The sequence below is a fragment of the Indicator indicator genome, chromosome Z, assembly GCF_027791375.1.
Source record: "Indicator indicator isolate 239-I01 chromosome Z, UM_Iind_1.1, whole genome shotgun sequence".
Lineage (NCBI taxonomy): Eukaryota > Metazoa > Chordata > Aves > Piciformes > Indicatoridae > Indicator > Indicator indicator.
This window is the reverse complement of record NC_072053.1, coordinates 57,587,362-57,612,742: the sequence shown is the minus strand read 5'-3', so window position 1 is coordinate 57,612,742 and position 25,381 is coordinate 57,587,362. Positions and strand designations below refer to the sequence as shown.

At 39.9% G+C, this 25,381-nt stretch overlaps 1 protein-coding gene across 1 annotated transcript; it reads right to left on the bottom strand.

Annotated features, from left to right (window-relative positions):
- Nucleotides 1–421: 421 nt before the first annotated feature.
- SECISBP2 (SECIS binding protein 2) lies at nucleotides 422–25,325 on the bottom strand. Its single transcript, XM_054397454.1, has 15 exons — nucleotides 25,212–25,325; nucleotides 24,592–24,815; nucleotides 23,531–23,618; nucleotides 21,188–21,312; nucleotides 20,181–20,339; nucleotides 16,070–16,171; nucleotides 14,210–14,329; nucleotides 9,401–9,533; nucleotides 7,203–7,372; nucleotides 5,665–5,803; nucleotides 5,100–5,229; nucleotides 3,958–4,178; nucleotides 3,050–3,204; nucleotides 2,408–2,606; nucleotides 422–1,612 (listed from the first exon to the last, which is right to left on the bottom strand). The coding sequence occupies exons 1-15, from the start codon at nucleotides 25,264–25,266 to the stop codon at nucleotides 1,503–1,505; spliced, it is 2,130 nt and encodes a 709-aa protein (XP_054253429.1). The 5' UTR covers nucleotides 25,267–25,325; the 3' UTR covers nucleotides 422–1,502.
- Between the last annotated feature and the right edge of the window lie 56 nt (nucleotides 25,326–25,381).

The following is a 25,381-nucleotide window of genomic DNA, read 5'->3' as shown; positions in this document are numbered from 1 at the left end:
GGGTGTTGGCCAAACCCATTGTTAATCATTGGGATCTTTCACCCTCTATTCTGATATTAGAAGTGACCATGCATTTCAGCTTTAGGCTGGCTTCTCTCACTAACATTCTTCCTCAAAAGACATTTCAAGTATCATTAAATGCCCACCAAGGAGATTATTTAAATCACAAACATACTTTATAGACTCAATATATTGGTAACAGATTTTATACCTTTTACATTCTACAAAATTGTTTGAATTTAAAAATTATTTAAAGATTTTACATAACTTCTAACTTCACAAGGCAGCTACTTTCCAAAGTATTGCACCACTAATGTTAAATGGGGTGAAGCTCTTACAGACACATTTCAGATATGCTGGCAGCAGCACATGGCAGCTGTATCATCTTCCAGAACAGATGACATAAGTTACATGTGCATCTTCAAATTACTTTCTTTAGGTTTGTCATTATGTCTGCAACTTGTAAACATTGGCATTTGTATAGGACATCCCCTCTAAAGTGCTCCACCACCATTATGAGCACATTCTAGTTTTAAAATATAATTTCTTGAGAGATATAAATTTAATTTCCTGTAAGATAATTTTTTCCCTACTGTAGGTACAAACTGAGTTGATCAAAACCTCTTTTTTAATCTATCTATCTATATATCTATATCTATATCTCTCCCTCTACTGACACAGCCCCAAACTGAAGGAATGAGGAGTCTGTCACCATGGAGAAGATACATATACAATAGCAGGCTAGCACATTTACTGTCCTTCAGTATCTTCAAACTTCAAAGCAGGACCCACAATAAACTAGTCTCACTAGCAGCAGAAACATACAACTGTACACTTAATTAACTTTATAAAATGTCTAAGCAGAGCATTTTTACTATAGGAATTCTAGATCTTTAGAGTCTATGCTCTCTCCTTTACCCCTGCTGTAGGATCCCAGAAGAATAAAATTACACAAAGAATAGCTAACTGGAAACATTGCTATCATGGCCTTCCTTTAACAGATTTAATCAAGCTGTCTGCCCAAAATTAATTTTTTGCTAACTGAAAGTGACATTGATGGCAGCCTGCCCACCTGAAAAAACTAAAACGAAACCCGCAATTGAAAACCAGTAACTTTTCTAACTCTTAAACAAGAGTCAGAAAATAGAAAGCAACTCCTCACAAGGCCAAACCTGGCTCACAGATTCACCTGCCACATAAAACTGTATTTCTAGTAAGTTCTTTTGGTATATTTTACCATTAACAAATCAATGAAGCAAGCCAAGCCAGTTTGAGTGGTTCATGGCCAAGACAGTGTCATCAGCCAAATACACAGAACGTAAGAGAGCATGAGCCAGTGCCTCATGTGCTTCAGTGTGTATTTTGCTTAAAGGGATTCAGGACAGGTTAGTTAACTTAGCTGACTTCAGATACTTCTTAAATTATTTTGCTACCTTCTTCCTAGCAATCTCCTTAAAATAAATAATTTAACAATTAGAAGGCCCATACAATGGGATCTGGGTTTACTGATGCTCTTCTGAATTCACTATCACCATGCCAGCAGCTGCATTCTTCTCCAGTTCCAGTGCATATGGATTATACTCTTCTTCAAGTTTTCTCTTCCAGATTTTAACTAGAGAATATTAGAATAAAAACAAACAAACAGAAAAAACCAAAAGAAAACAAAACCACAACAAACAGGTTACTGCATAATACTTGAATTAAAACTTAAAATGAAGTCACGCTGACTTTCTGAGATAGGGTGGCACATGGGCATGCTTCACGTACACCATGCAACACCAGATGAAAAGTGAAAGAACGATTAAGGAGTGATGGGATCCACTGAAGTCCTTGCGTCCAGCCCTCTGCTCAAGCAAAGCTGACACTAAAGGTGGACCCACCTTTTAAAAAATTCAGATGTTTTCAAAAATGTCAAAGTTTTAAATTGTCTGGTATCTACGTTAACTGTTGCTCTCTAGTGACTCTATGAGCAGAGCTGGAGGAACAAGTGTCTTGAAGTGGAAGGCCTTTATAAAACAAGAATGCTTTGGGACAGGAAGACTATCTCAAACAAGCTTCAATACAAAAATTATGTCCACCACACTAGAGTATGCACTTCTACAAAAAGATTTAAAGGATATTTTAGCAAATAGAAATAATAAGGAACTCTGATAAACCTCGTTGGACAAAGCAATGAGTACTGCCTGCTACCACTGGATTTCATAGAGGAATTTTCTCTAAGACTTTTTCAGCAAGACCTGACCTCAGGTTTATAAAGTAATGGGGGTGTAATGAAATCACTGAAAAGCAGGATTTTCCCCCTGTCTAATCACTGAGGTGTCAGGTATCCTTTGTTTCAGTGACGATCGCAGAAATAAAGAGCACTTTGGATGAGAATTGAACCAAATCCAAGTCAGTAAATACTCACTGTAATTTGGTACATCTTCATCAGAGTCCTTGGAAGATGTTCTACCAGTTTCTGATGAGCCATTTTTTTCACATTCAGTGGTTAAGATGCTGGGTTGGGTTTCTCTTGGTCCTTCAGTTTCTTCCCCTAAGGCTGCTATCATATCTTTGTACGCCTTCCTGGCCTCTGTTGTCAGTTGCACCATTCTATGAAAATGGTCCTATGGAAATATAAAATATTAGTAGAGGTTAAATCACACAGATTTAACACCTCCATGAAAATCTGTAACAAATCCAGAACATGTATGTTCATATAGAGAAGTTGAACAGTTAAGTATGTATAAAGATATGAAAACCCAAACCATTTATAAAACCACCAATTCTCTTGAAAAAAAATATTTTGGGAAGCGATCTAGATGGACAGGGTGTCAGGAAGAGATGGTCAAACTAGTTTATTGAACAATGGTGAGTGGCTGTACTTCTTTTAAAATCAGTTTCATCACATAGGGCACTGACCTTGGATAAAGAGTCTAAGTATACAAAAGCATAACAAACAAAACCTTGAAGTCAGTTTTGGTGGGGTTTTTTGGGGTTTTTTTTGTTTTTCTCTTACAGGTACAAAGTAAAGGTAAACAAACAAACAGCCATACATATTTCAGCTTACCTGAGCCCCATCATAGCTAAAAATTCCCACCACACTCACAGGCACTGCTTTGTTCACACAGCGGCCTAGGGACTTGCGATTAAGGGCAAAAACAAAGGGGATATTCTGTTCACAGGCACAGTCAATAATGTGGTGTAGAGTCTCATCCAATCCACCTGGAGCAGACAACATAATTAGCAATGAATTACAGTATTCAAGCTAATTAGAACTAAAGGATGGTACTGTAAAAAGATGGCCAAGAACAGCCGACGATTATGGGTGCATTTTGAAATTATAAGAGTTTATAAAAAAAATCCCCATGGATCTCAATACTGCATTATATACCAATTTTTGAAAGAGAATTTGACATTTTGTTCTTAATTCTTCATTAGCAGTATCCTTTTACTGCTACTATTCTGTGTTTTGTGTGTACTACAGTCTAAACTAGTATAAAAAGCCCAGCTGCTAAGAAATTATTTAACAGTTAATAGACAGTAATGACAATAATTAAAAAAAATTAAAAAAACAGTCACTGACAGCTTCTTGTCATTCTGGGGCCTAAAAGAGACTGGTACAGCTGGATTTCTTGTAGTGGTACAGCTGGCATTAGTAATTTTTGTCTCTTCTCATCTGTCAGTGCAATCCTTTGTGCAGCTGCACTGCAAATCAATAACTAAACAGATCCTAGTTTCACCAACTTTCCCCACCGAAGGTATGTCTTGACTCAGCTGATACTTCAGCTGCACAACAGGAAACAATCTGAAGGAGAGTGTCTTTAACTAGGCTACTTCAAAGGCTACTCAAGGAAATTCTTCCAGTAGTAAAAATAATACTGCTGCCAGTATACTGAGTCTGCTTGTAGTAATTTTTTTACATTTCTTTTATTAAACACAAACATTATAAAAAACAAAACAAAAAAAATTATTTACCCTTTGACTGAATCTTTTCACAGTTGGGAGAAATGATGACACACTTCAGTTTTTTCAGCTTCAGATGTTTCAAAACTTCTCTAAGACCCATGACAAGCCTGCGTTTTATTTTGGCCTTTACTGGATCTTTCTGATACAAGCGATCTTGGAAACGAACCAGTTCTTTTAAAAGATCTGTCACACAACTGTCAACTTCTTTACTAAGTACCTGACTGCAGTAACTGAAAAAGAGAATTAATTAGATGTTAAAACCCATAAAATTACAAATATGTAACACATGGATATGCAGTATGTAAAATATAAACAGTTCTACCTCATGTCTCTGTCTTTGCCCTCCCACTTTCCCCCCCCACTATTTCCACTCCAAACACACTTGCTATACACAGGAAAACAAAAATGTAAAAATGTACTTACTTTCTTTGTGCCTGGCTGAGAACTTACAGAAAATTGTTACCTGTGGTATCTAGCTCCCCATCAAATTATAATAAAAATATGTAACAAATGTACAATAAACCTATATATATATACACACACTTTATACCAATAAGTATAGATGTACATTTTCCTATTGAAGCATTTTTCTCAGGCATTTGCTTCATATAAATCAAAGTAAGAGCAGATTTATTTCTTCATAAGGAAACACATATGTGCACCTCTTTAAACAAAACTAAGTGTTTGCATATAAGCCAAAGATCTTCCTTTTATTTCTCTGCCTAGACAAAACAAGAAAATGTCACCTGGCTCTACATTTCATCCATTTGGTCTGGAAGCAGAAAACCAAAAGACACACTAAAAATAATTCAAGTGTACTCCTTTTCCTCTTAAATATCATACTGGTGTTCCATTTATTTAAAATAGGTACACTTCAACAGCAGCTTCTTTTCCTTCATCAGCCTCTAATGAATTTCTGGTCTTTTTTCATTCAAGGAAGATGCATTTTGAAATAAGAACTACTACAACGTAGAAACTATTTATATGGATATAATTTCTCTGTTTGTGTCAGCTTAACAGAAAAAAACATATTAAAAAAAACCAGATCCCTCAGTCTGAACTGCAGCATTATACAAAGTGAGCCGAAGTATCTTGCTTGGAAAATGTCATAAGTGGTACTGTGGGAAAACAGACATTAGTGCAATACTTACTCTCTAAAGTTCCTGCTATGGATTTTTGGAAGGTTGGAGGTCAGCTGCTTTGAAGCCATAGACATTTCTGCAGATTCCTTGATCCTTGTGTGCTCCAGAATCCCTTCAGCAACTTGAGTTACAGGAACAGCTATCATGTAAATAAAGACATTTCATTGAAAAGATAGACTAAGAGCCACTGCAAAGAGAACTTGTCAAGTATTTCTTTAAGAGCTGTTACTTCAGTATTACAACAGTCTGTGGTAGTAGGGGCACAGGTCATACTTTTTTTTCACTCTTAATTTTTATTAATGTTTATCTTTTTAAAAAAGATTGACAGAGAGATGCAGGGACTCACATTTTGACACTAAATCCAACAGGCATAGAAGTATGAAATAGTAATCAGAATCCAAATTACTCAACTACTTTGACTGTCAGATTTGGCACACTTTAAACTCTAGTTAACCCCAAAACAAATCCTGGAAACAGTTCTTATTTGGCAGTCTTTGGTACAGTTTTTTGAAAGCACTAAGTGCGCTCACTCTCAAATCTCCATACTGTATTATAACCTTCTCTTGAAAGATACCTGCTTGACTACCCTGCGTAAATGTTTCATCTTCAGTAATATTTTCTGTAGAGTGACAAGTAGTATCTTCATTTTTCAGTAGTGCTGTCTGTTCTAACAGATGCTGCTGTTTTCGTTGTTCTCTTTCTTTGAGAATAATCTAAAAAAAAAAAAAAACAAAATCTATTCAATGTCAGACAGATCATAGAGCAGTTTCTCTTACCAAGGACTTTTCCCTTGATTAACAGTGTCTGTGTGAAGAAAATAATTACTGGGATTAACTACAAGGGAAGAGCTAAAGTTAAAGCAAGAAACTGCTTCAACACAGAGAAGCACATGAAAAGGTCTCCCTCATTAACTATCTTCTTCAGACCATCAATTCATAGCAGTTAAGTCAAACACTCAAGTACATATATATATATGCATATGTGTGTATATATGTATTTTACACACACATGCACAGTTACTCTTCCCCCCTTATTAAAAATCTTGAGTCACTGTCTGTGTATTTGCAGGTTGAAGAGAAAAAATTACCACAGACAGCTAAGCTGTATGATACATGGAAGGGAGGAAGGAGAGGGAGCAGAGAGAGCATATATGCTGGATCCAAACATGCTACTGTAGGAGAAAGCAATAATCATTTCCTGAAACTCACCTTCCTTCTCTGCTTTCACAGCTGCTAAAAGAATATTATATATATATGACCACCAGTTCTGCTAATGTGTCCAAAATTTTTAATTAATTACACCACAGAATCTAATGCCAAAGTAAATGTATCTGTTTGCATTTGTCACAGATGAATGAAGAATAAAAATAAGCTTCCTACCATGCTCAGAACACAGACTTTACAGACAAAGCAATCTTTGTCTTCTCAAGATGAAAACAGCCAGAAAATACACTAATTAGTATCACCTCCCAGAGTTTTCTGTGTATGTTGTTTGCATTGTAGGGTTCTCAAATTCAATTAAACAGCAGAGAAATGACAACTACACTACCTTTGCTAGACCAAAAAGTGACCTAACAATAGAGGGGCTTCTCAAAATCCTCTGTATAGAAGACATGACAAGAAGCAGCATGAATGGGCAAGGAGGGAAGAAGATACAAAGAGAAATCACCATTTGTAAGTAAATAAAAATTTCATTTTAAATCATTCCACAATGATTGAACACTAGCTGCTGCAGAACCAGCTCAAGTTCTGGCTTCAAAGAGGACAGAAACATTAAATACGACCTTAGTTCAAACCATTCTCCCTAATCTTGTATATAAGCATACCTTGTCCAAACCAATAAAGATTTCTTTTGGTGTTCACCAAAAGCATGAACACGTTTGTAGTGACACTTCTTCAGCTATCTTTGGCAGGATTTGTATATGCTACTTAGCAACACTCCCCTCTTTTCCCTGCCCCCACCCATTTTTTTAAACATGGAAATTTAAAGTTGAGTTTAGACAAGTGGACACTGAGATGCAGATCTCCAGACCAGAAGGTTTAACAGACTCACAGATTAATACTGAAGTTACATTATCCTATATTGTACTACTTAAGGTAAAAATATGAGCACCTTTTTAAGAGGTGTCGGTCTCTTTGCTTTAGGGACTTCTCTCTGTTTCCCTTTCTTTACCAAAGGAGCGCTGGAATCCAAAGGGTTATGAGGCATCTTTCCTTGGTTTAACCGGTGACTTTTTGTGGCTGTAGCAGGTTCTTTAGAAAGCAATGGCATGGCACCACCAACTGAGATAAAAAACAGTGTGCATCAAACAACTATAACAAGTACCTAAACTAGCATCCAATGCAAGTTTAATGACTGAATTACAACTAGTATGCACATTGTTTTGCTACTCTTTACAGGCAATCCTGTGGCTTAAAGCAATGTTATGTAACAAAGACTGACATGTCATCTACCCTTATTATGTAAGTAGAATCACAATCTCTGTCCCTGAACTCTCAAAAGCACAATGTGGCAAAACACTACACTCCAAGCTATGTGCACAACCACACCATGGTGTCTCAGAAAACCCCCAGAAATCTGTGTTTCATGGTAATAGCTTTCTTTACTCCACTTCTGTACTGCATTAAGATACATATATTGAGTTGCAGTATTACATATTTGAAATTTAATTTTGTACATAATTTGGAGCAATCATTCCTACCTACACCTTGATGAAGTTGGATGAAGCTCATTTGCAGATTGGGTGATGACTAATGCAAAGCTGCAGCTAAGTCTCTTCTGCTTAACCAGCACAGTGCTCAGGAGACATCTGCTTGCATTTTGCAGAGGGTTTAGAGCACAGAAACTTTAAATGACTTGCCAAGTCACTGAATCTAGACCTCATAGACCACAAACTCTCATCCTGAAAACTACTCTGTCTTTCAATTCACTATCAGGAGGAATTACTGTATCCTGTGAAAACACTTGGTCAAACTTCAGTTACCTGCAATATAAACCAGGTCACATTAGCAAGTCAATGAAGAGGATGATCTAAGCATCAGTGGAAGATGCTTGATGCGTTTGTGCTTCAAGCAACCTCTCTCCCCTAAAAAACACCCAAAGCCTGTAACAGCTTGTCTTAAGCCATCTTCATTTAATGCTACCAAAGTGCTTATATGATAATTCCCCCAACACCACTGAATGTTGAAAAAAGTATGAAGCTGAGGTAACATCTGCCTTATACTTCCAGGATATGAACATGACACATCAATTTGATGTCTGCAGCAGATTCAGACACAAGCAATTTAATATTAGAAAATGGGTACTGTGACCCATACCTTTGTGCTCCATCAGTCCATGCACTGTATAATTTTAGAGAAAGAAAAACTACTTGTTAGCACCTCTGCACTACTGAGTTTGACTGTCTCAAAATGGAAAAGCAACAACTGCAGAAAAAGAATCTTTAAAAGAATCTTAGAAGTTCTCTCAGTGAAGGAAAAATCTCATAGATGCTTGCTATTTTGAGCTTTTTATTTAAAAGCTCAGCTGTCAAATATTGTGAGGTGCATTCTCTCTGAAAAAGACCCAACTCATTAATTAAAAAAAAAAAAACTATTTAGTGAAACGGGAGAAATGTTATCAGCATTAAATTCTAGCAAACATTGTGCTTCCTTTTGCGAAATACACAAACTTAGCCAAGACTACATTTTGACCCACAATGAAAAAGCATTGAGCTGTTTGTGTCCTCCTCCTCGTTATGCATCCAAAAGTTCTGAAAGATTTTCTCTGCCACCAAGATCTAGGATTTTGTTAATAGCAGTTATTCCACAATTACCAGGCATCGCAGAATTCATCCTCTGGCTTAGGCTGGTTGAGTCTCATAAAACCCCCCTGTCTGCAAAGAAGCTCTTCCACTCAAGCTCAGCTCTAGGATTTCTAGTATCAGAGGAGCTTAATAAAGCCTTTGTTACTGTGAAGCCTCTTCTTGTAGGTGCAGATCACAGAAACACATGAACTTAACACCAAAACCTCTGCAAACATAAGCATTTTTCAAAGGTAAATTTCAATCACCTCTTCTGATTCTATGGAAGGTATTTTTTAATGAATCACAGTCCTGAAGAATTTTCTTTCTTCAGGTCTTCTCCAAAGAATTCTGACTGTCATGCTTTTAAACTTTTTTTCTTTTTCTAAAGAACCTGCATTTTCTTTTCTCTCTGGTGAACTGTGCTCCTGTCTACATATTCAGAGATCAGAAATCAGGTCAAATTTAACATTTGAATACTTAAAAACAACTCAAGTTGAAAGAAAGGGGATTTCATCATAACCAGTACCTGAAAGCACCACAGGCTTAGAAGACTGTTTTGACTTCTCTGTTTGCTGTTTCTGCTCCAAGACTGCCAGCATGTCACCTAGATCCAATTGCACAGGAATCTGACTCTTCTTACCACTGCTCCTGGGTGTTTCCTGAACAAGTGCAGTACTGATTAGCAACACTCTCCATTTCAGAATATAAAGACTGTTATTGTGTATAGTGTGTCACACCCTCCCACATCTTCATCCCCAGTGCTCTCAATTTGATTCAATGGGAAGCATTTTGATCTTAAAACACCCAGCAACTTCAATGTAAAAAAATTAAAAATCTGAAACACTTCAGAGTAACTCCTGAATAGCTACTGGAATGAAGAATAAAAGTCTAAAATGTCTAATAAGGGACATGCTTTATGTCAGAATCCCACTCTAGTCAGACTGCCACCTATCTTGGAAAAAGAAATAAAAGGCTTAAAATTGAAAGTTTTGCTAAAAGTACAGAACTACTACTCTGTATATCTTGCAGGATATGTGATTGCAATACACCTGTATCATTGTCTTCAATGCCTTATTAAAAAGGCAGGTCATCATCTTTAAGCACCAACTCATGAGCAGTAACCCTTCTATTTGCTTTGAAAAGAAAGCAAAAGCCGTATCCCACTCTTGGCATCATCTTTAATGATTCAGAAAACAAAGCCCTAGTCAAAGACTATCAAAGGGCAAACTATGAAGGCAGAATATGCTAAGAAAATGACTCACAGATCTTGTACTTTCAGAAGCCTTATGCTAGTCCTATTCTGTTACAATAGGTTTAACAAATATGAATGACCTCCTCCTGAGACTCAGATCTCAACTTGTATCAGAGCTATGCTAGAACCTGCTGACCAACATGGAACTACTTGCTGACCTCACTGTTGCTCTGTATCTCTCCTTCTTGCCTCAAGCTAAGTGGATGTCCTTCACTCCTTGTAATATCTAACAGAACCACTTTTAAAAGGTTCTCAGCACCTTAAGACAATCAGTTTAGTCTGGATTTATGTCATGATCAAATTAGACAGGAGAAATTCCTGGTATCTGAAACTCATACACATTAGTGAAAACCAAGTATTTTTCACTAAACACTGTATCTCAAACTGGGGGATAGCAGTTGCTACAGCGCTCTTAATCCAAGTGCTTTTATCTGAGAGGATCTTGTAACTTATGACAAAGTAGACAAATAGCAGATAAGCTTGGGTTTAATCACAGAATCACAGAATTGTTAGGGTTGGAAGGGACCTCAAGGATCACCCAGTTCCACCTCCACATGACATGGGCAGGAACACCTCACACTAGATCAGGTTGCTCAGAGCCACATCCAGTCTGGCCTTAAAAACCTCCAGGGATGGGGCTTCTACCACCTCCCTGGCAACCTGTTCCAGTGTCTCACCACCTTCATGGTGAAGAATTTCTTCCTAACATCCAATCTCAATCTACCCATTTCTATTTTTGTTCCATAGTCCTATCATTACCTGACACCTTAAGAAGTCCCTCCCCAGCTTTCTTGTAGGCCCCATTCAGATACTGGAAGGCCACAATAAGGTCTCCTCGGAACCTTCTCTTCTCCAGACTGAACAGCCCCAACTCTTTCAGTCTGTCCTCATAGGAGAGGTGCTCCAGCCCTCCGGTCATCCTCGTGGCCTTTTTTTATTAGGGGCTCCAGAACTGGATGCAGAACTCCCCGTGGGGTCTCACCAGAGTGGAGCAGAGGGGGAGAATCACCTCCCTTGACCTGCTGGCTAAGCTTCTCTTGATGCAGCCCAGGATGTGATTGGCTTTCTGGGCTGCAAGTGCACACTGGTGGCTCACGTTGAGCTTTTCATCCACCAGCAGCCCCAAGTTCTTTTCTTCAGGGCTGTTCTCAAGCCAGTCACTGCCCAGCCTGTATCAGTACTCGGGATTGCCCTGACCCAGATGCAGGCCTGTCAAGGTCCCTCTGGATGCCATCCCTTCCCTCCAGCCTGTCTGCTGCACCACACAGATTGGTGTCTTCAGCAAACTTGCTGAGGGTGCATTCAATGCCACTCTCCATGTCACCAACAAAGATGTTGAATAAGACTGGTCCCAGCACTGATCCCTGAGGGACTCCACTTCTCACTGGCCTCCACTTGGACAATGACCCATTGACAGCCACTCTTCGGGCATGGCCATCAAGCCAGCTCTTTATCCACTTGAATGGTCCATCCATCAAACTCAGACTGTACCAGCTTGGAGACCAGGATGTGGTGCAGGACAGTGTCTAAGGCTTTGCTCAGGTCCAGGTAAATGATGTCAGCTGCTCAGCCTTCATCTGTTAATGTTGTGACCTGTTCATAGAAGGCCACCAGGTTTGTCAGGCAGGATTTGCCCTTGGTGAAGCTGTGCTGATTGCACCCAATCACCTCTTCATTATTCTTCTGCCTCAGCAGTGCCTCCAGGAGGATCTGCTCCATGATCTCAATGGGCACATAGGTGAGACTGACCAGCCTATAGCTCCCTGGGTCATCCTTCTCTCCCTTGTTGAAAATGGGAGTTATGTTTCCCCTTTTCCAGTCAGTGGGGACTTCCCCAGACTGCCACAACTTTTGGAATATAATAGAGAGTGATTATCAACCTCATCTACCAGTTCCCTCAGCATCCATGGGTGTATCTCATTGGGTCTCATGGACTTGAACACTTTCAGGTTCTTCAGATGGTCACAAACCTGATCTTCACTCATAATGGGCAGTTCCTTCTTCCAGTCCCTGCCACTATCTTCCATTATTCTGGGAGTGTGGTTGGAGCCCTTGGCAGTGAAGACTGAGGTGAAGAAGTCATTGAGAACCTCAGCCTTCTCCATGTCACTTGTCACCAGCTCCCCTGATTCCTGAGGGGGCTCACACCTTCCCTAGTATTCTTTTTACCATTAGTATACCTATAAAAAAATTTTACTCTTCCCCTTGATCTCCCTGGTTAGATTTAATTCTAATGGAGCTTTAGCTTTTCTAACCAAGTCTCTTGCTGCTCAGGCACCTTCCTGATACGCTCCCATTCTAGCTGTCCTTTCCTCCACTCCTTGTGTGACAGCATGTCCAGGAGCTCCTTGCTCATCCAGACAGGTCTCCTAGCATTCTTTCCTGCTTTCCTCTTTCTGGGTATACTTTGCTCCTGGGCACGGAGAAGGTGATCCTTGAACACTGACCTGGGCCCCTCTTTCCTCTAGGGCTTTGTACCACAATACTTCGGCCAGCAAATCCCTGAAGCGATCAAACTCTGCATGCCTAAAGTCCAGGGTTGTAAGCTTGGGATATGTCCTCCTAGTTGCCCTGAGGATCTTAAATTCTGTTGCTTCATGACCACTGCAGTCAAGGTTATCCCTGAGCTTCACATTGGTCACCAGCCCTTCTCTGTTGATGAGAACAAGGTCACCATAGAATCTTTCTTGTTGGTTCCTCTACCATTTGGTAGTCACCAGGAACATCCTGGAATGCTGGTGCCTAGCTATGTCGTCCCTCCAGCAGATGTCAGGGTGGTTGAAATCCCCCATGAGGACCAGGACTTGTGAACATGAAGCTACTTCTATTTGCCTGTGGAGGGCCTCATCTGCTTGGTTCTGCTGGTCAGGTAGCCTGTAGCAGACCCCTACAGTAACATCACCTTCCCCTGTCTTCCATTTAATCTTCACCCATATACTCTCATCCTTTCCCAGGTGGAGCTCCACTGATTCCAGCTGGTCACTGATATAGAGAGCAACACCTCCTCCCCTGCATTTCAGTCATGGGAATCATCCCTCCAAGTTTCAGTAATAGCCACTATGCCATAGCATCCTAGCAGCACAGTGGCCCTTAACTCATTCTGTTTGTTGCCCAAGCTGCATGCATTAGCCACTTCAGCTGGGCTGGCCATGTCACCCTTTTAGGTGAATCCCCCTTGATTCTCTTGGGGTGTCCCAGTGCTTCGTCCTTGGCTTGTCTCAGGGCAACAAGTTGAGAGCCCTTGCTAGGACTCCATCCCTCTGCCTCTGGTGAGCTGCCCTAATGTTTGTCACAGGCAAGCATGAGACTAACAACCTCTTCCCCCTTCAAATCTAGTTTAAAGCCCTATCAATGAGCCCTGCCAACTCCTGCCCTAGAATCCTTTTCCTCCTCTGGGACAGGTGCATCCCATTGGTTGCTTGCAGCTCTGGTGCCCTGTAAATTGTGCTGTGATCATAAAATCCAAACCCCTATCGATGATACCAGTCCTGGAGCCACCTGACCTGTTGGCTCTTCCTAAATGTTCCCTCATCCATCGTCGATGTCAGAGGGAGGAAGGAGAACACAATTTGAGCTCCTGATCCCTTTAGCAGTTGCCTCATTGTCCTGAAGTCTCTTTTAATTGACTGTGAGCCTCTCACTGCTGCTGCATCACTACCCACCTGAAAAACCAGAAGTGGGTAATAGTCTGAAGGACTCACAAGGGTGGGAAGTCTACCTACGACATCCTTTACCTAGGTACAGCAGATCTCTCTATGAAGTGGGTTTGGTCTGCATATCAGGCCCTCTACTTCCCTCAGCAGGGAGTCACCTACAACAACGACCCTCCCGTTTTTCCTTTCCGGGTCAGTTTTTATGGCCGGCCTGAGGCAAGTCAGCCTTGGTGGTACTTTCGGCCTTGGTGAGCTCTCATCCTTCCTCACCACCTCCACTAGAGCCTCACACCTGTTCTGCTAGGCAGTGTGCTTCTTAAAGGAGCACATTTGCTCCATTTGTATAATTTGTTTTGCTGAGTAGTCTTCTATTTAAATATGCTAATTTCCATTGTCATTCTGACTTCTTTTCAAACATTAACTCATTTACCTGCATTTTCTTTCTTTCTAATGCAGAAGATGAAACTTGCTTCCCTGAGAGTCCGTCCACTTTCGGAGTTCCCTCCAGTGTGGGAGATCGTGTATCCCAAGGCTCTTCAAGGAGATGGATCTTTTAAATTTAGAGACAAAAAGGTGACAAGGAGCAAGGGAAAATATTAAAGACACACAGAAAAGGGTAAACTGAAGATGAAACTAAATTCAAATGCAACATAGACAGTGGGATTGAATGCATTGTCAGCAAGTTTGTGAATGACACATAGCTGGGTAGTACATCAGATAAGACTTCAGAAAAGGGATGCCATCCAGAGAGACCCTGATTGGGCATGAAGACTGGGCTTGCACAAACCTCATGAAGTTCAAGGAGGTCACGTGCAAAGTTCTGGGCCTGGGCTGGGGCAACCCCCAGTATCAGTACAGGCTGTAGGATGAATGGATTGAAGGCAGTCCTGCAGAGAAAGACTTGGGGATACTAGTGGTTGAAAAACTGGCCATGAGCCACAATTATGCACTTGCAGTCCAGAAAGCTAACTTTTTTCTGGGTTGTGTGGAAAAAGAAGCATGGCCAAGAGACCTGATTCTCCTCCTCTAGTCTACTCTTCTGTGTTCCCAGCTGAAGTCCTCTGTGAAGTTCTGAGGTCCCCTGCACAAGAAAGGTACAGACCTGCTAGAGTAGGTCCAGAGGAAGTCCATAAAAATGGTCAGAGAGTGTAACATCTCTTCTACAACCAAAGGCAAACAGATTTGGGGTTGTTCAGCCTGAAGAAGTCTCAAAGAAGACCTTTCTGTGGCCTTCTAAAAGTATGATCATTTATTGGCTGCCATGGCTGCATTCATGATTTCCTTATTTTTTTCAGTTGTGGAAGGAAAACAAAAAAATCAGCAGCTTCAACTTCAAACATTTGTTACAGAGCAGTGGCTTCATAATCGCATCTCTACAACTTACATAAGCTTTGAAAGGTTACATCCCACTTATGCCTACAAAGCTGAAAGGTGTTTGTCAATTGACATGCACTTTCTTCATAACAAATCTGGTCTGAGCAATTACAGTGCATTTTGCTGTTCATTCCTCCCTGTCAACACAATTTAATGCCACAAACAAGGGATTTGGTTCTTTGTGTTCTGTTTTTTTTAACCCTCAAATATTCAGTGAAACAAAACCACAGACAAAAATTTCTAGCAGCAAAACTAGTTTCAAAGAAACTGAAACCTAGAATTTCACCTTTATTATTTGCTTGGCGAGAACAATCATATTTCCAACCCTTGAGATTTATGCTTTGGATTTGTTCCTATATTGAATGAATTTCCAAATTCATCCTTGGGATTTATTTCACTTATGTTGGGGAGGGAAAAAAGGCAATCTTGGATTTATAACGGATGTTAGACTCAAATTCTTACCCTTGCATAGCTGGAGAACACGGTGTTACACTGGTTCAGATGCCCTTGAAATTTGATTATATAAACAAACAGCAAAGGCAGAAATTGAGTCTTACTATTATTTTTATGAAATGCAAAACTTAACTGAAACACTACCTGTAGGAAAATAAAACTACATAAATAATTTTTCTCAGCTAACATTCAGTTGGTGCCTACGTCAGAGTTAGAAGCCCAGAGTTTAGGCAGCAATTCAGAGACCAAAAAAGTACCTCCTTTGAAATGATAAGAATCTACTGAATACACTGAGTAGCTCTTCACTGTCCACACAGTACCTAAAGGTACTGCTACAGACAGAACTCCACATTATAAGCATCTGCATTTAGTCAAACAAATTCCATCTCTAATCTCATCTAAAACTGGCAATCTTTTCTTGCTTATTTTCTTAACATTCACATAGTGTTGTAAGATCACTTACTTCAGGCTGCTTTCTGAAAGCAGGAGTAAATAATGATTTCTTAGATCCTGGCTGGTTTCTCCTGTCAGAAGCAGCTGCCAGATCAGGAAACTCCTCAGCATCCTAAATAATAAAAAAAAAATCAGAATATTATTTTAGTAAGGACTATCAAGTCTATATTCTCAAAATTAATCTTCCTATATTCAAACTATTTTCTCCCTGCTTATCAAATATTCCCTGTAATTTGTTTCACTGCAGAAAAATGTGCACCAACCATCCATGTCGTGACTGCACTGTATAGCACTGCAATGGTTAAGCTACCTATAGGCAGCTGATTCCCTTTGCAGATGAAAGAGCTTTCAAGAGAAAAAGGTCCAACAGCAGCTTGTTATTGCTGTAAGCATAATCAGAGGTAAAAGACTCCTAAAGGAGTGCTTTTCAGGTGATTTAGCAGCTTTGAAAACAAATTCCCTCTTCTTCCAGTACAGTCTCCAGCTGTGTAATTCTGCCTTAAGTCACGTGAGTGGTGAAAACCAAAAAAGGGCAGGGCAAGAGACTAGTAACTCTTGCCTATAGTATGGAAAAAAACAGGTAAATGAGTCAACTGAGTATGCAGGTTTAAACAGCAGTAAATTTCACTAGCAGAGGCTACTTAATTCCAGATCAAACCAGTACAGACAGGCTAGACCTTGCTCTACACCGGACACCTTCACAGTATCACAGTACATTAAAGGTTGGAAGGGACCTCAAGAGATCGAATCCAACCTCCCTACCAGAGCAGGATCACTTAGGGTAGCCCACACAGGAATGCATCCAGGTGGGTTCTGAAAGTCTCCAGAGAATGAGACTCCACAACCTCTCTCAGGAGCCTGTTCCAGTGCTCTGTCACCCTCACTGTAAAGAAGTTTCTCCTCATGTTGAGGTGAAACCTTCTATGTTCAAGCTTGTACCTCTTGTTTCTTGTCTTATTACTGTGCACCACCGAAAAGAGGTTGGCCCCCTCCACTTTACACCCACCGTTCAAATACTGATAGACATTGAGGAGATCCCTTCTCAGTCTTCTCTTCTCAAGAGTAAATAGCCCCAAGGATATCAGTGTATCTTCACTGGGGAGGTGCTCAAGTTCCCTAATCATCCTTGTGGCTCCCCATTAGATTCTCTCCAGCAGGTCTCTGTCTCTCTTGAACTGGTGATCCCAAAACTGGACACAGTATTCCAGGTGTGGTCTCACCAAGGCAGAGCAGACGGGGAGAAGAACCTCCCTGGACCTGCTGGACACACTTTTCTTGATGCATCCCAGGACATCATTTGATCCCAGGATCCCATCGGCTCTCTTGGCCACAGGGGCACATTGTTGTTCCATGGAGAGCTTGCTGTCCCCACTAGGACTCCCAAGGTTTTTCTCCGTGGAGCTGCCTTCCCCTAACCTGTACTGGTGCCTGTTGTTATTCCTCCCCAGATGCAGGACCCTGCACTTGTCATTACTGAACTTCATGAGGTTTGCCTGCACCCAGCTCTCCAGCCAGTCCAGGCCAACCCCCCCAGTTTTGTACCATCAGCAAACTTGCTGAGGGTACTCTAGATCGCCTCATCCAGGTACTGAGTAAAACTGTACCCAATATCGATCCCTGGGGAACACCACTGGCCACAGGCCTCCAAGTCGACTCTGTGCCACTGATGATGACCCTCCGAACTTTGCTGTCAAGCCAGTTTGCAATCCACCTCATGGACCAACCACCTATGCCACATCGCTTGAAGTTTTCTACGAGGATGTTATGGGAAACACTTATAAACCTTATACCCACCATGTCAACCATAATGATCTTGGTCCACCAGCTCGGTTTTCATTCACTTGTTTCTCCTTCCACTTTCTGAGAAGCCACTACTGAGAACATTTAACAATTCTGCAGCCTGGAAGATTTTATGTAAGCAGCCCAAGCTAGGAAGCTGTAGCTTAAGGACAAATACGCTTCGCTAACTACTTTTAAAGAAGCATAGAAGTATGCCAAAAACTGACTGCAAGAAAGGAAAAAATGTTTCACGAACACCTTCAGCTTAGGGACATCTTGAACTAGAGGTAGTACCTTTGTGTTTAAATAGCTCTCACAAGAACAATTTTTATTTCAATCTGTCCAATCACTTCTTAAATTCGAATAAATTTCCAAAACTTGCAATATCCTGATGCAAAATGAATAATTAAAATCTACCACTCCATGTGGTATCTCTTTGTATTTGCTTTTAACTCATCACATGCAAGAACCAGAGAACATCAAACAAAAACAGGACAAAGATCAAATAATTTCCCTTTTATTTCCTTGTCACTTCTGATTGACACTTAAAACAGGTGTTTTACATATTGAGAAGTCCCATTTTTTTCAGTCTTGCCTCCCACAAACTGCTTCATACCTTTTGTTATTTTTGGAGCCTTTTGTCTATCTTTTTACAGTTCAAATACATCTATTTTTTCAGAGAGTGGAGGCAAAGTAAAAAACCAAAACCCACACTACATTTAGATCAGATACATCCTGGATTTCTGCATTGTCATAATGCACTTCTCTATTTTCCTCACAATTCCCAGCACTGTTTATACATTTGGCCAGTAGTACTACCAGCACTGAACTGATTATCAACAGCAGCCTTCGTTCTTTCCCTTCACAGCAAGTATCTAGCTCAGGGCTTATCCTTGTCTTTGGAAAAACAGGATTATTCTTCCCCAAATGCATCTGTTTATGCTCTTTAACAGTCTATAAACGAGTGCTTTTCTCAAGCATTGCTTTTAGTAAGCAATCCAATACCTCGCTCCAGTGAAGCTGCTGCATGTAGCAGAACCTTCCTGTGTGCCCAGAACTTCCGTATGTATATGCTTCCATGCTCTCCTATTTCAAGAGCATCACACAAGTGTGTTTCACTCATTTTTCAAATGGATGAGCACAAAAGCATTCCCAGCAAGCCACCAGGAGAATCTGAAAATGGTCCCTCACTGTTATGTATCCCATTCAATGGTTCTATGCCATTTCTCTCCTTTTTGTTTTTACTCCCATTTCCTTCCTACTCCATAATCCTGCCATTCTCTGTCTGTTTAAATGATAAGCCATTCACAGTTCAGACATTGTATGATAGCATATAGTGAAAATGGGGCTGTTTTCTTGAGGGGAAGAAGTTGGAGATTCTTGATTCCAGTATCTGAAGGGAGCCTACAGGAAAGCCAGAGAGCAACTTTCCATAAGAGCATCTAGTGGCAGGACTAGGGAGAATGGTTTTAAGATGAGGAACAGTAGCTTTAGATTAGATCTTAGGAAAAAATTCTTCAGTATGAAGGTGGTGAGACTTGGAAATAGGTTCCCTGGAGCGGTTGGGAACGCTTCTCCCAATAGGTGTTTAAGTCTAGGATGAGGCCTTGGGCAACCAAGTCTATTTGAGAGGTGTCCCTGCCCTTGGCAGATGGGGGTTGCAGTAGATATCTCTGAGGTCCCTTTCCAACCTAAGCCATTCTATGATTCTATCCATATCTCTAATGAAGAGGTCTGTGAGAAGTTGTATCTTGCGTCATTTCAGGACAATGAACAATATAAAGAAGAGAACATGTAGCCACAATTCTGCTCTGTGTTCCAGAGCAGATTCTGCAGAGCAGAATCCAGCCAGGAAGAATTCTTTATGATGTCATTTCACAAACATGTACACTTGATCAAGCATAATAAATCAAAATCAAAGTATATAGTGCTGTGCAGTACTGGGCTTTCAATAAAGCACCATTAAACCACATACCACACAACAATTCTCTAACATGGGAGACTCTAAAGTCGTCACAATATTGACACAGAAGAACCAAAATACTAACACGAATATTGCAGCTACATGAATTGGAAAAAATACTGGAATTAACAATCGGAATGTAAGCACTGACAACTGTGTTACACAGAAACTGCTTACAGGTATGAGATGGGTGGAACTGTACCCAGTATATTCCCAACTACTCTCTACTAGTGACTCCTGATAAACACCTCAACTGAAACGGATCTGAACCAATATTCTCTATCAATGGAATTTGAACTCAAATTTGTACAAAGCTGTTACTATCTGGTGTTCCAATACACCCATAACACTTAAAAGAACAACTAAAACTTCCCTGTACCTCAATCCTTGGTGGCTCCTGTATTATACTAGCTTCATTTTGAGGTTTTTCTGCATCAATAAGTGACTTGGGTTTTTTCTTCTTTTTCTTCTTTTTTTTCTTCTTTTCCGATGCTTCTTCAGGCTCAGTTTCACTAGCATCATTTTTTGTTTCTGACTGCTGAAAAAAATGTAAGGCAGGACCATTAGAAACCGATTTATTTCATTACCATCTACCAAAATAAAAGCAATTGACCACACTTAAGACAGCTAATGGGCTATTTTAATCAATCCAGTCTAGGATACTAAGGGCACAAGGAAAATTCAAGATTTCTTAGAAATTCGGAGCTCCTGCAAAACCTCATAGTTTGAAGCACTTTGCATGGTTATCACAATATCTCAGAACTGAGATTTCAGTAGGAAATATCCCACATAAGGCAAGAGTTCCGTATTTCGTGCTTCATTCTGGGGATCGGAAATTTGAAAAAAGTCCAGCCTGAAAGTTGGAAATATGTACTGCTGGAGCAGCACTGTAGTTCTGACATCTTGTGCTTTTTCACTACGAGACAAGAAGAATTGCAATACTGACAAGGTAACATTATATTACTTAAAATCATAGAATTGTTCTGGTTGGAAAAAACCTTTAAGACTGTGGAGCCCAAGCACTCATTAAATCTGCCAAGTCTGGTGCCAAACCATGTCCCATAGCACTACATCAATGCATTGTTTAAACACTTCAACCAACCAGGTGATTCAACCACCTCCCTGGAAGCCTATTTCAGTGTTTAATAACCCTTTCAGTGAAGAAGTTTCTTCTAACACCCAATCTAAACCTCCTCTGGTGCAACTTGAGGCCATTTTCTCTCGTCCTACTGAAACCCACCTCGCTACAACCTTCTTTCAGCTGCTTAAAAAGCCACATGAGAAGTGGGTATTGTACTGAGCCTAGGAAAAATGTCAGTCTTTCACATCAAGAGACACAATCGCATAGCGACAGAAATTAGTTTAGACCAGACAATTCTCAAGTACCTTTGCTTCACTATCCTGCTTCCCTTCACTTCTGGAAAGGCCTTCAGATGCTGGTGATGACACAATTTTCTTTGGAGGTTGTGAAAGTACCATGGCCCAAGACACATGTGGCTGAGCAGAGCCATCTGCAGGTGTTCCACAAAATGCCATCGAGGGAAAAAAAGTGACATACTAAGATATTTAAAAAATATTTCTCAAATTTCCAAAAAGATAAGTAATTAATCAAGGACCAGCAGATACAGCTGAGAGCCAAATTCCTTCTGAGAAAGGACTGAAATATGACACACACATTTAATTTCTCCAGTAAGTTTCTAGAACTGCAATTACTCCATGTATGGTCCAGCACTATATAAATATATTTAGCCAAACTGAATTTTAATTGGAAATCTATATTGTGGCATACTGACTATATAATTCTATGCTCATTTTCTAAGATATTTTTCTTTACAATAATGAACCTCTGTGTTCGTATACATATAAACATATGTATATATTTCAGTGTTTATCCCTCTCAGTCATACAGCTTTTCCATACAATGCTACAATAGCATTTCCACTTGGAGGTAATAAGTTTTGAAACTATTCACAACTAATTCGGTAAATATTTCTAATACAGAGAAAATACAGAACAAAATCTGAACTTTTCTTTACAAATGAGAAAAACTTTCACTGAACAACAAAATCGCAAATTTCATTTATGTGGTGAGGTTTTGTTAGTGGGGGGAGGCTGCAAGGGTGGCCTTGCAAGAAACAGACACTGACAGCCTTGGCCAACTCCAAAACAGACCAACAGCCAGACACAACTGAGCCTTTCAGCAACTGTGCCTGTGTGACAACATACTTGTACGGTAAAAACTGAAGCAGGAGCTGTGGGAGCGAGAGGGTAAGAAAAAAACGTGAAAGAAAACTCTGCAGACAACAAGGTCAGTGAAGAAGGTAGAGGAGGTGCTCCAGGCACTGGGAGATTACCCTGAAGATGACTATGCAGGCTGGCCCCTGCACCCCTGCAGAAGAAGTGCATGGGAGGAGATGTTTTTGAACTGATTGCAACCCCCATTCCTCTGAGATGCCTGGGACAGGGAGGAGGTAGAAGAGTCAGGAATGAAGATAAGCCTAGCAAGAAGAGAAGGTGGGGACAAAAAGTGGTTTTAGGGTTTTTTTTTGTTTGTTTCTCACCATCCTATCCCACTTTGAATTGGCAATGAATTAATATTCATCAGGATGGGTCACAGGTGGGCAATCTCCAGTCCTTATCTTGACCCACAAAGTTTTATCCTATTTTCTCCTCCTGTCCTGCTGAGGAGGTAGAGAAAGAGCCCAGGGAGAAAGCAGCACAGCTGGGAGTCTGGCTGCTAGCCAAGATCAACTCACCACAAACCGTTACTTTATTCTGGAAGATAGAAACTGAGGACAGTGTTTAGAGATAAAAGCAACTGCATTATCAGATGACTTTAATGCTGCTGGGATAATTTCATCTTTAGAGCACCCTTCAAGGCACTTCAGCAAATTATTTCCAAATTCTTACTGAAGGACCGAACTGTCAATCCAGTGAAAGGCACAATTCAATGCATACAGCACTTCCACAATTCTGGATGTAAGCATTTCAGTTACATTTAAATATTTACTTGAAACTAGACACTTGATAGTTTGTGGAAATTAAAAAAAAAAAAAAAGAAAAAAGTTGTTCATCCCCAGAAACAGACAACAGGTAAACAAAACAAAAAAACAAAACAAACAATAACCAGCCAAACAAAACCAACACCCCACAACAACAAACAAACTTTAAAAAAATAACGAGACTATTTAAGCACCACAGTTCTCCACAGCTATCCTTCTTTGCTTAACAGACTAGACAGAATTAACGTATGACACAGTAATTTTTTGGTACGTACCAGACTCTACTCTGCCAGTAATTTAAAACAAATTTCTTATCAGGATTGGCCAAGTATTTACCTCTCATTCATTGTTGAAAAAAAAATCTGAAGATTACTTAACAGACTTCCAATAATCAATATGCATTACTTTCTCTCCTCTCAAACAACATGGGAGGAAACTACAGGAACACAGGCCCTTAAGAATCAATGCAACAGAGTAGTAAAATAATCCCAGTTTTGATCTGCTGATGACATCTATAAGCAAGAATGAGTTGCTACTGCTCATCTAATTTGAAAGAAACTGATATAGCTTTATTTTTTTGTTTAGTTTTGTTTTATTTTTCTTACGAGCTTGCTCTTTAATTCCTGTCTTTGCACATCCACTGTTCCTCAGAACAATTCAGTTTTCCAAGCTGAAGAGATGCAAGCTGTTAACATACGAGCAAAAAATCTCTGTCTAAAGCACTTACCTCTACTATCAAGAGAGGTGGGAATTAAGCTGGCTACAGTTTCATCTAAAGTTTTTGATGAAGCTTTGCTTTCTGCAAAAGTATCTTCCTGTAAAATATACAGTCAAGTATCAAGAAAAACAAGATTAAAATCAGTCATCTCCACAGAGCTAAACATAAAAAACCCTCATAAATTAAAAAAAAATCTCAGTCCACGTACAGATAAAGGCATAGGGAATTTCACAGCCTGACTTTTACTGCTCTTCTAAGTGGAACCATCATTTCAACCTTAGGGCATTACAAAACAGAGGCAGCTGTCTTTCCACTGCTGTACAAGCAGGATGACACCTTACTAAGAAAAAATAATAAAATGTTCTAATGTTCCAAGCACATTAAAGTCCATGATCAAACTCAGACTAGCAACGAAAAAAGGAACTTCAGTGATGGCAGAAAGCAGAAAGGTTTCTCCATCACAGTTTTCCCCTCAGAAGCACTGGAAATACTATGCTGTTTGGATTGTTCAAAATTATTGCTTATCTTTAATCACTGTGTAAAACTGTGATTCATTATACATACGACATACCGCTGAATGTGTCAGAAAAGCATTTGTTAACAAACAGGGTACCACAGAACTTGAGAAGAATACAGTTACATCCTTACATCTTAGTATTTTTTTCCTCCTTCTACAAATGCAGTTTCTTATTTTTTTCCTTTGGCACAAAGCAATTAAGTACAATATTCTATTCTAGACTTTTCTTTTTTTTTGCTTTTCAATCTGTCAAAACTATTGGATAAGTAACTGCTCACCTGTTATTTTGAGGTGAGAGAGAAAATAAGCAGTCGTTAAGAAATATCAGGAACATAAGTGCCTGTATAGGCAGGCTAAAAGTCTAGACCATAACACTACCAACCTAAATTCTAACACTACTTTGCTTTCCTCTATCTACTGGCAGCACACACAAGGACAGAAAGTGAGTGAGAAAGGGAGAAAAGAGGAGACAGCACGCACTGACACCACCATCTACAAAAAGAAGCGTAAAACCTCTATTTATGACTTCTCCAACATGAAAGCATCAGCTAACCTCTGTCTTCAACAAAAGAGACATTTGTGATTGCCTAAGGCACATAATGTTACTTCCTGCTGAACATACTGGTCCACTTCTATGCTGTACATTCAATATCTCACTTCTTCCTAAATTGTGTGACTTGCGGAAATCCAGAATACTAGCATCCAATGTGGGTACAGGGAAAGATTCTGGTCTTGGAGTGTGAGCCAACTTCTTGTTTGTAGTTTTACTGAACCTGTCTGAATAAAGCATGGAAAGTTTAAATAATTAGATTTGGTTATGATCATTTCCAGGTATGTTTTATAGTACACACTAACTGACATAATTACGGTATCAAGAACTACTGCTCATAATAAAAACACAACCTGGCGATGATAATCAATGTGTATACACAACACTGAATTGAGAAGTAACTCTAAATTCACATATTCACTTAGAAAACATTTCAGTTTACGTGAATTTGTTCACCAGCAAAAGGACATATGTCATCATCCCTTTTCAAAAGTCACATAATGAATAAATCCTGTTCCTTAATTATTCTAGATTTAGAAATATGGTCAGAAACAGGAGGCTACAGCACAGTCAACCATTATGTGTCTATTTGATCCATTTCTAATCAAACACCACATTTGTACCTGGCTTCATGAAATCTCTGCTGCACAAGGAGGTCTGGAATGAAGTCCTGTTCATAATTCTGACAGAAGAGTCATCTCCATCATGCCTTCTGATGTCCGTTTTTTTCTCACCATCTTTTGATCTCTGTTGCAAGTATTTGTGACATATTAATTTTACTTTTACTTTGCAA

What these genes read in the sequence shown, in the direction of transcription:
- SECISBP2 (XM_054397454.1), bottom strand. Translation starts at nt 25,266, where the DNA reads ATGAACAGGACTTCATTCCAGACCTCCTTGTGCAGCAGAGATTTCATG. An exon ending in GACCGACACCTCTTAAAAAG is followed by an intron (nt 5,804 to 7,202) that starts GTGCTCATATTT and finishes TTTTTTTTTTAG; the next exon opens with ATTATTCTCAAAGAAAGAGA. An exon ending in TACGCAGGGTAGTCAAGCAG is followed by an intron (nt 5,230 to 5,664) that starts GTATCTTTCAAG and finishes TTTACATGATAG; the next exon opens with CTGTTCCTGTAACTCAAGTT.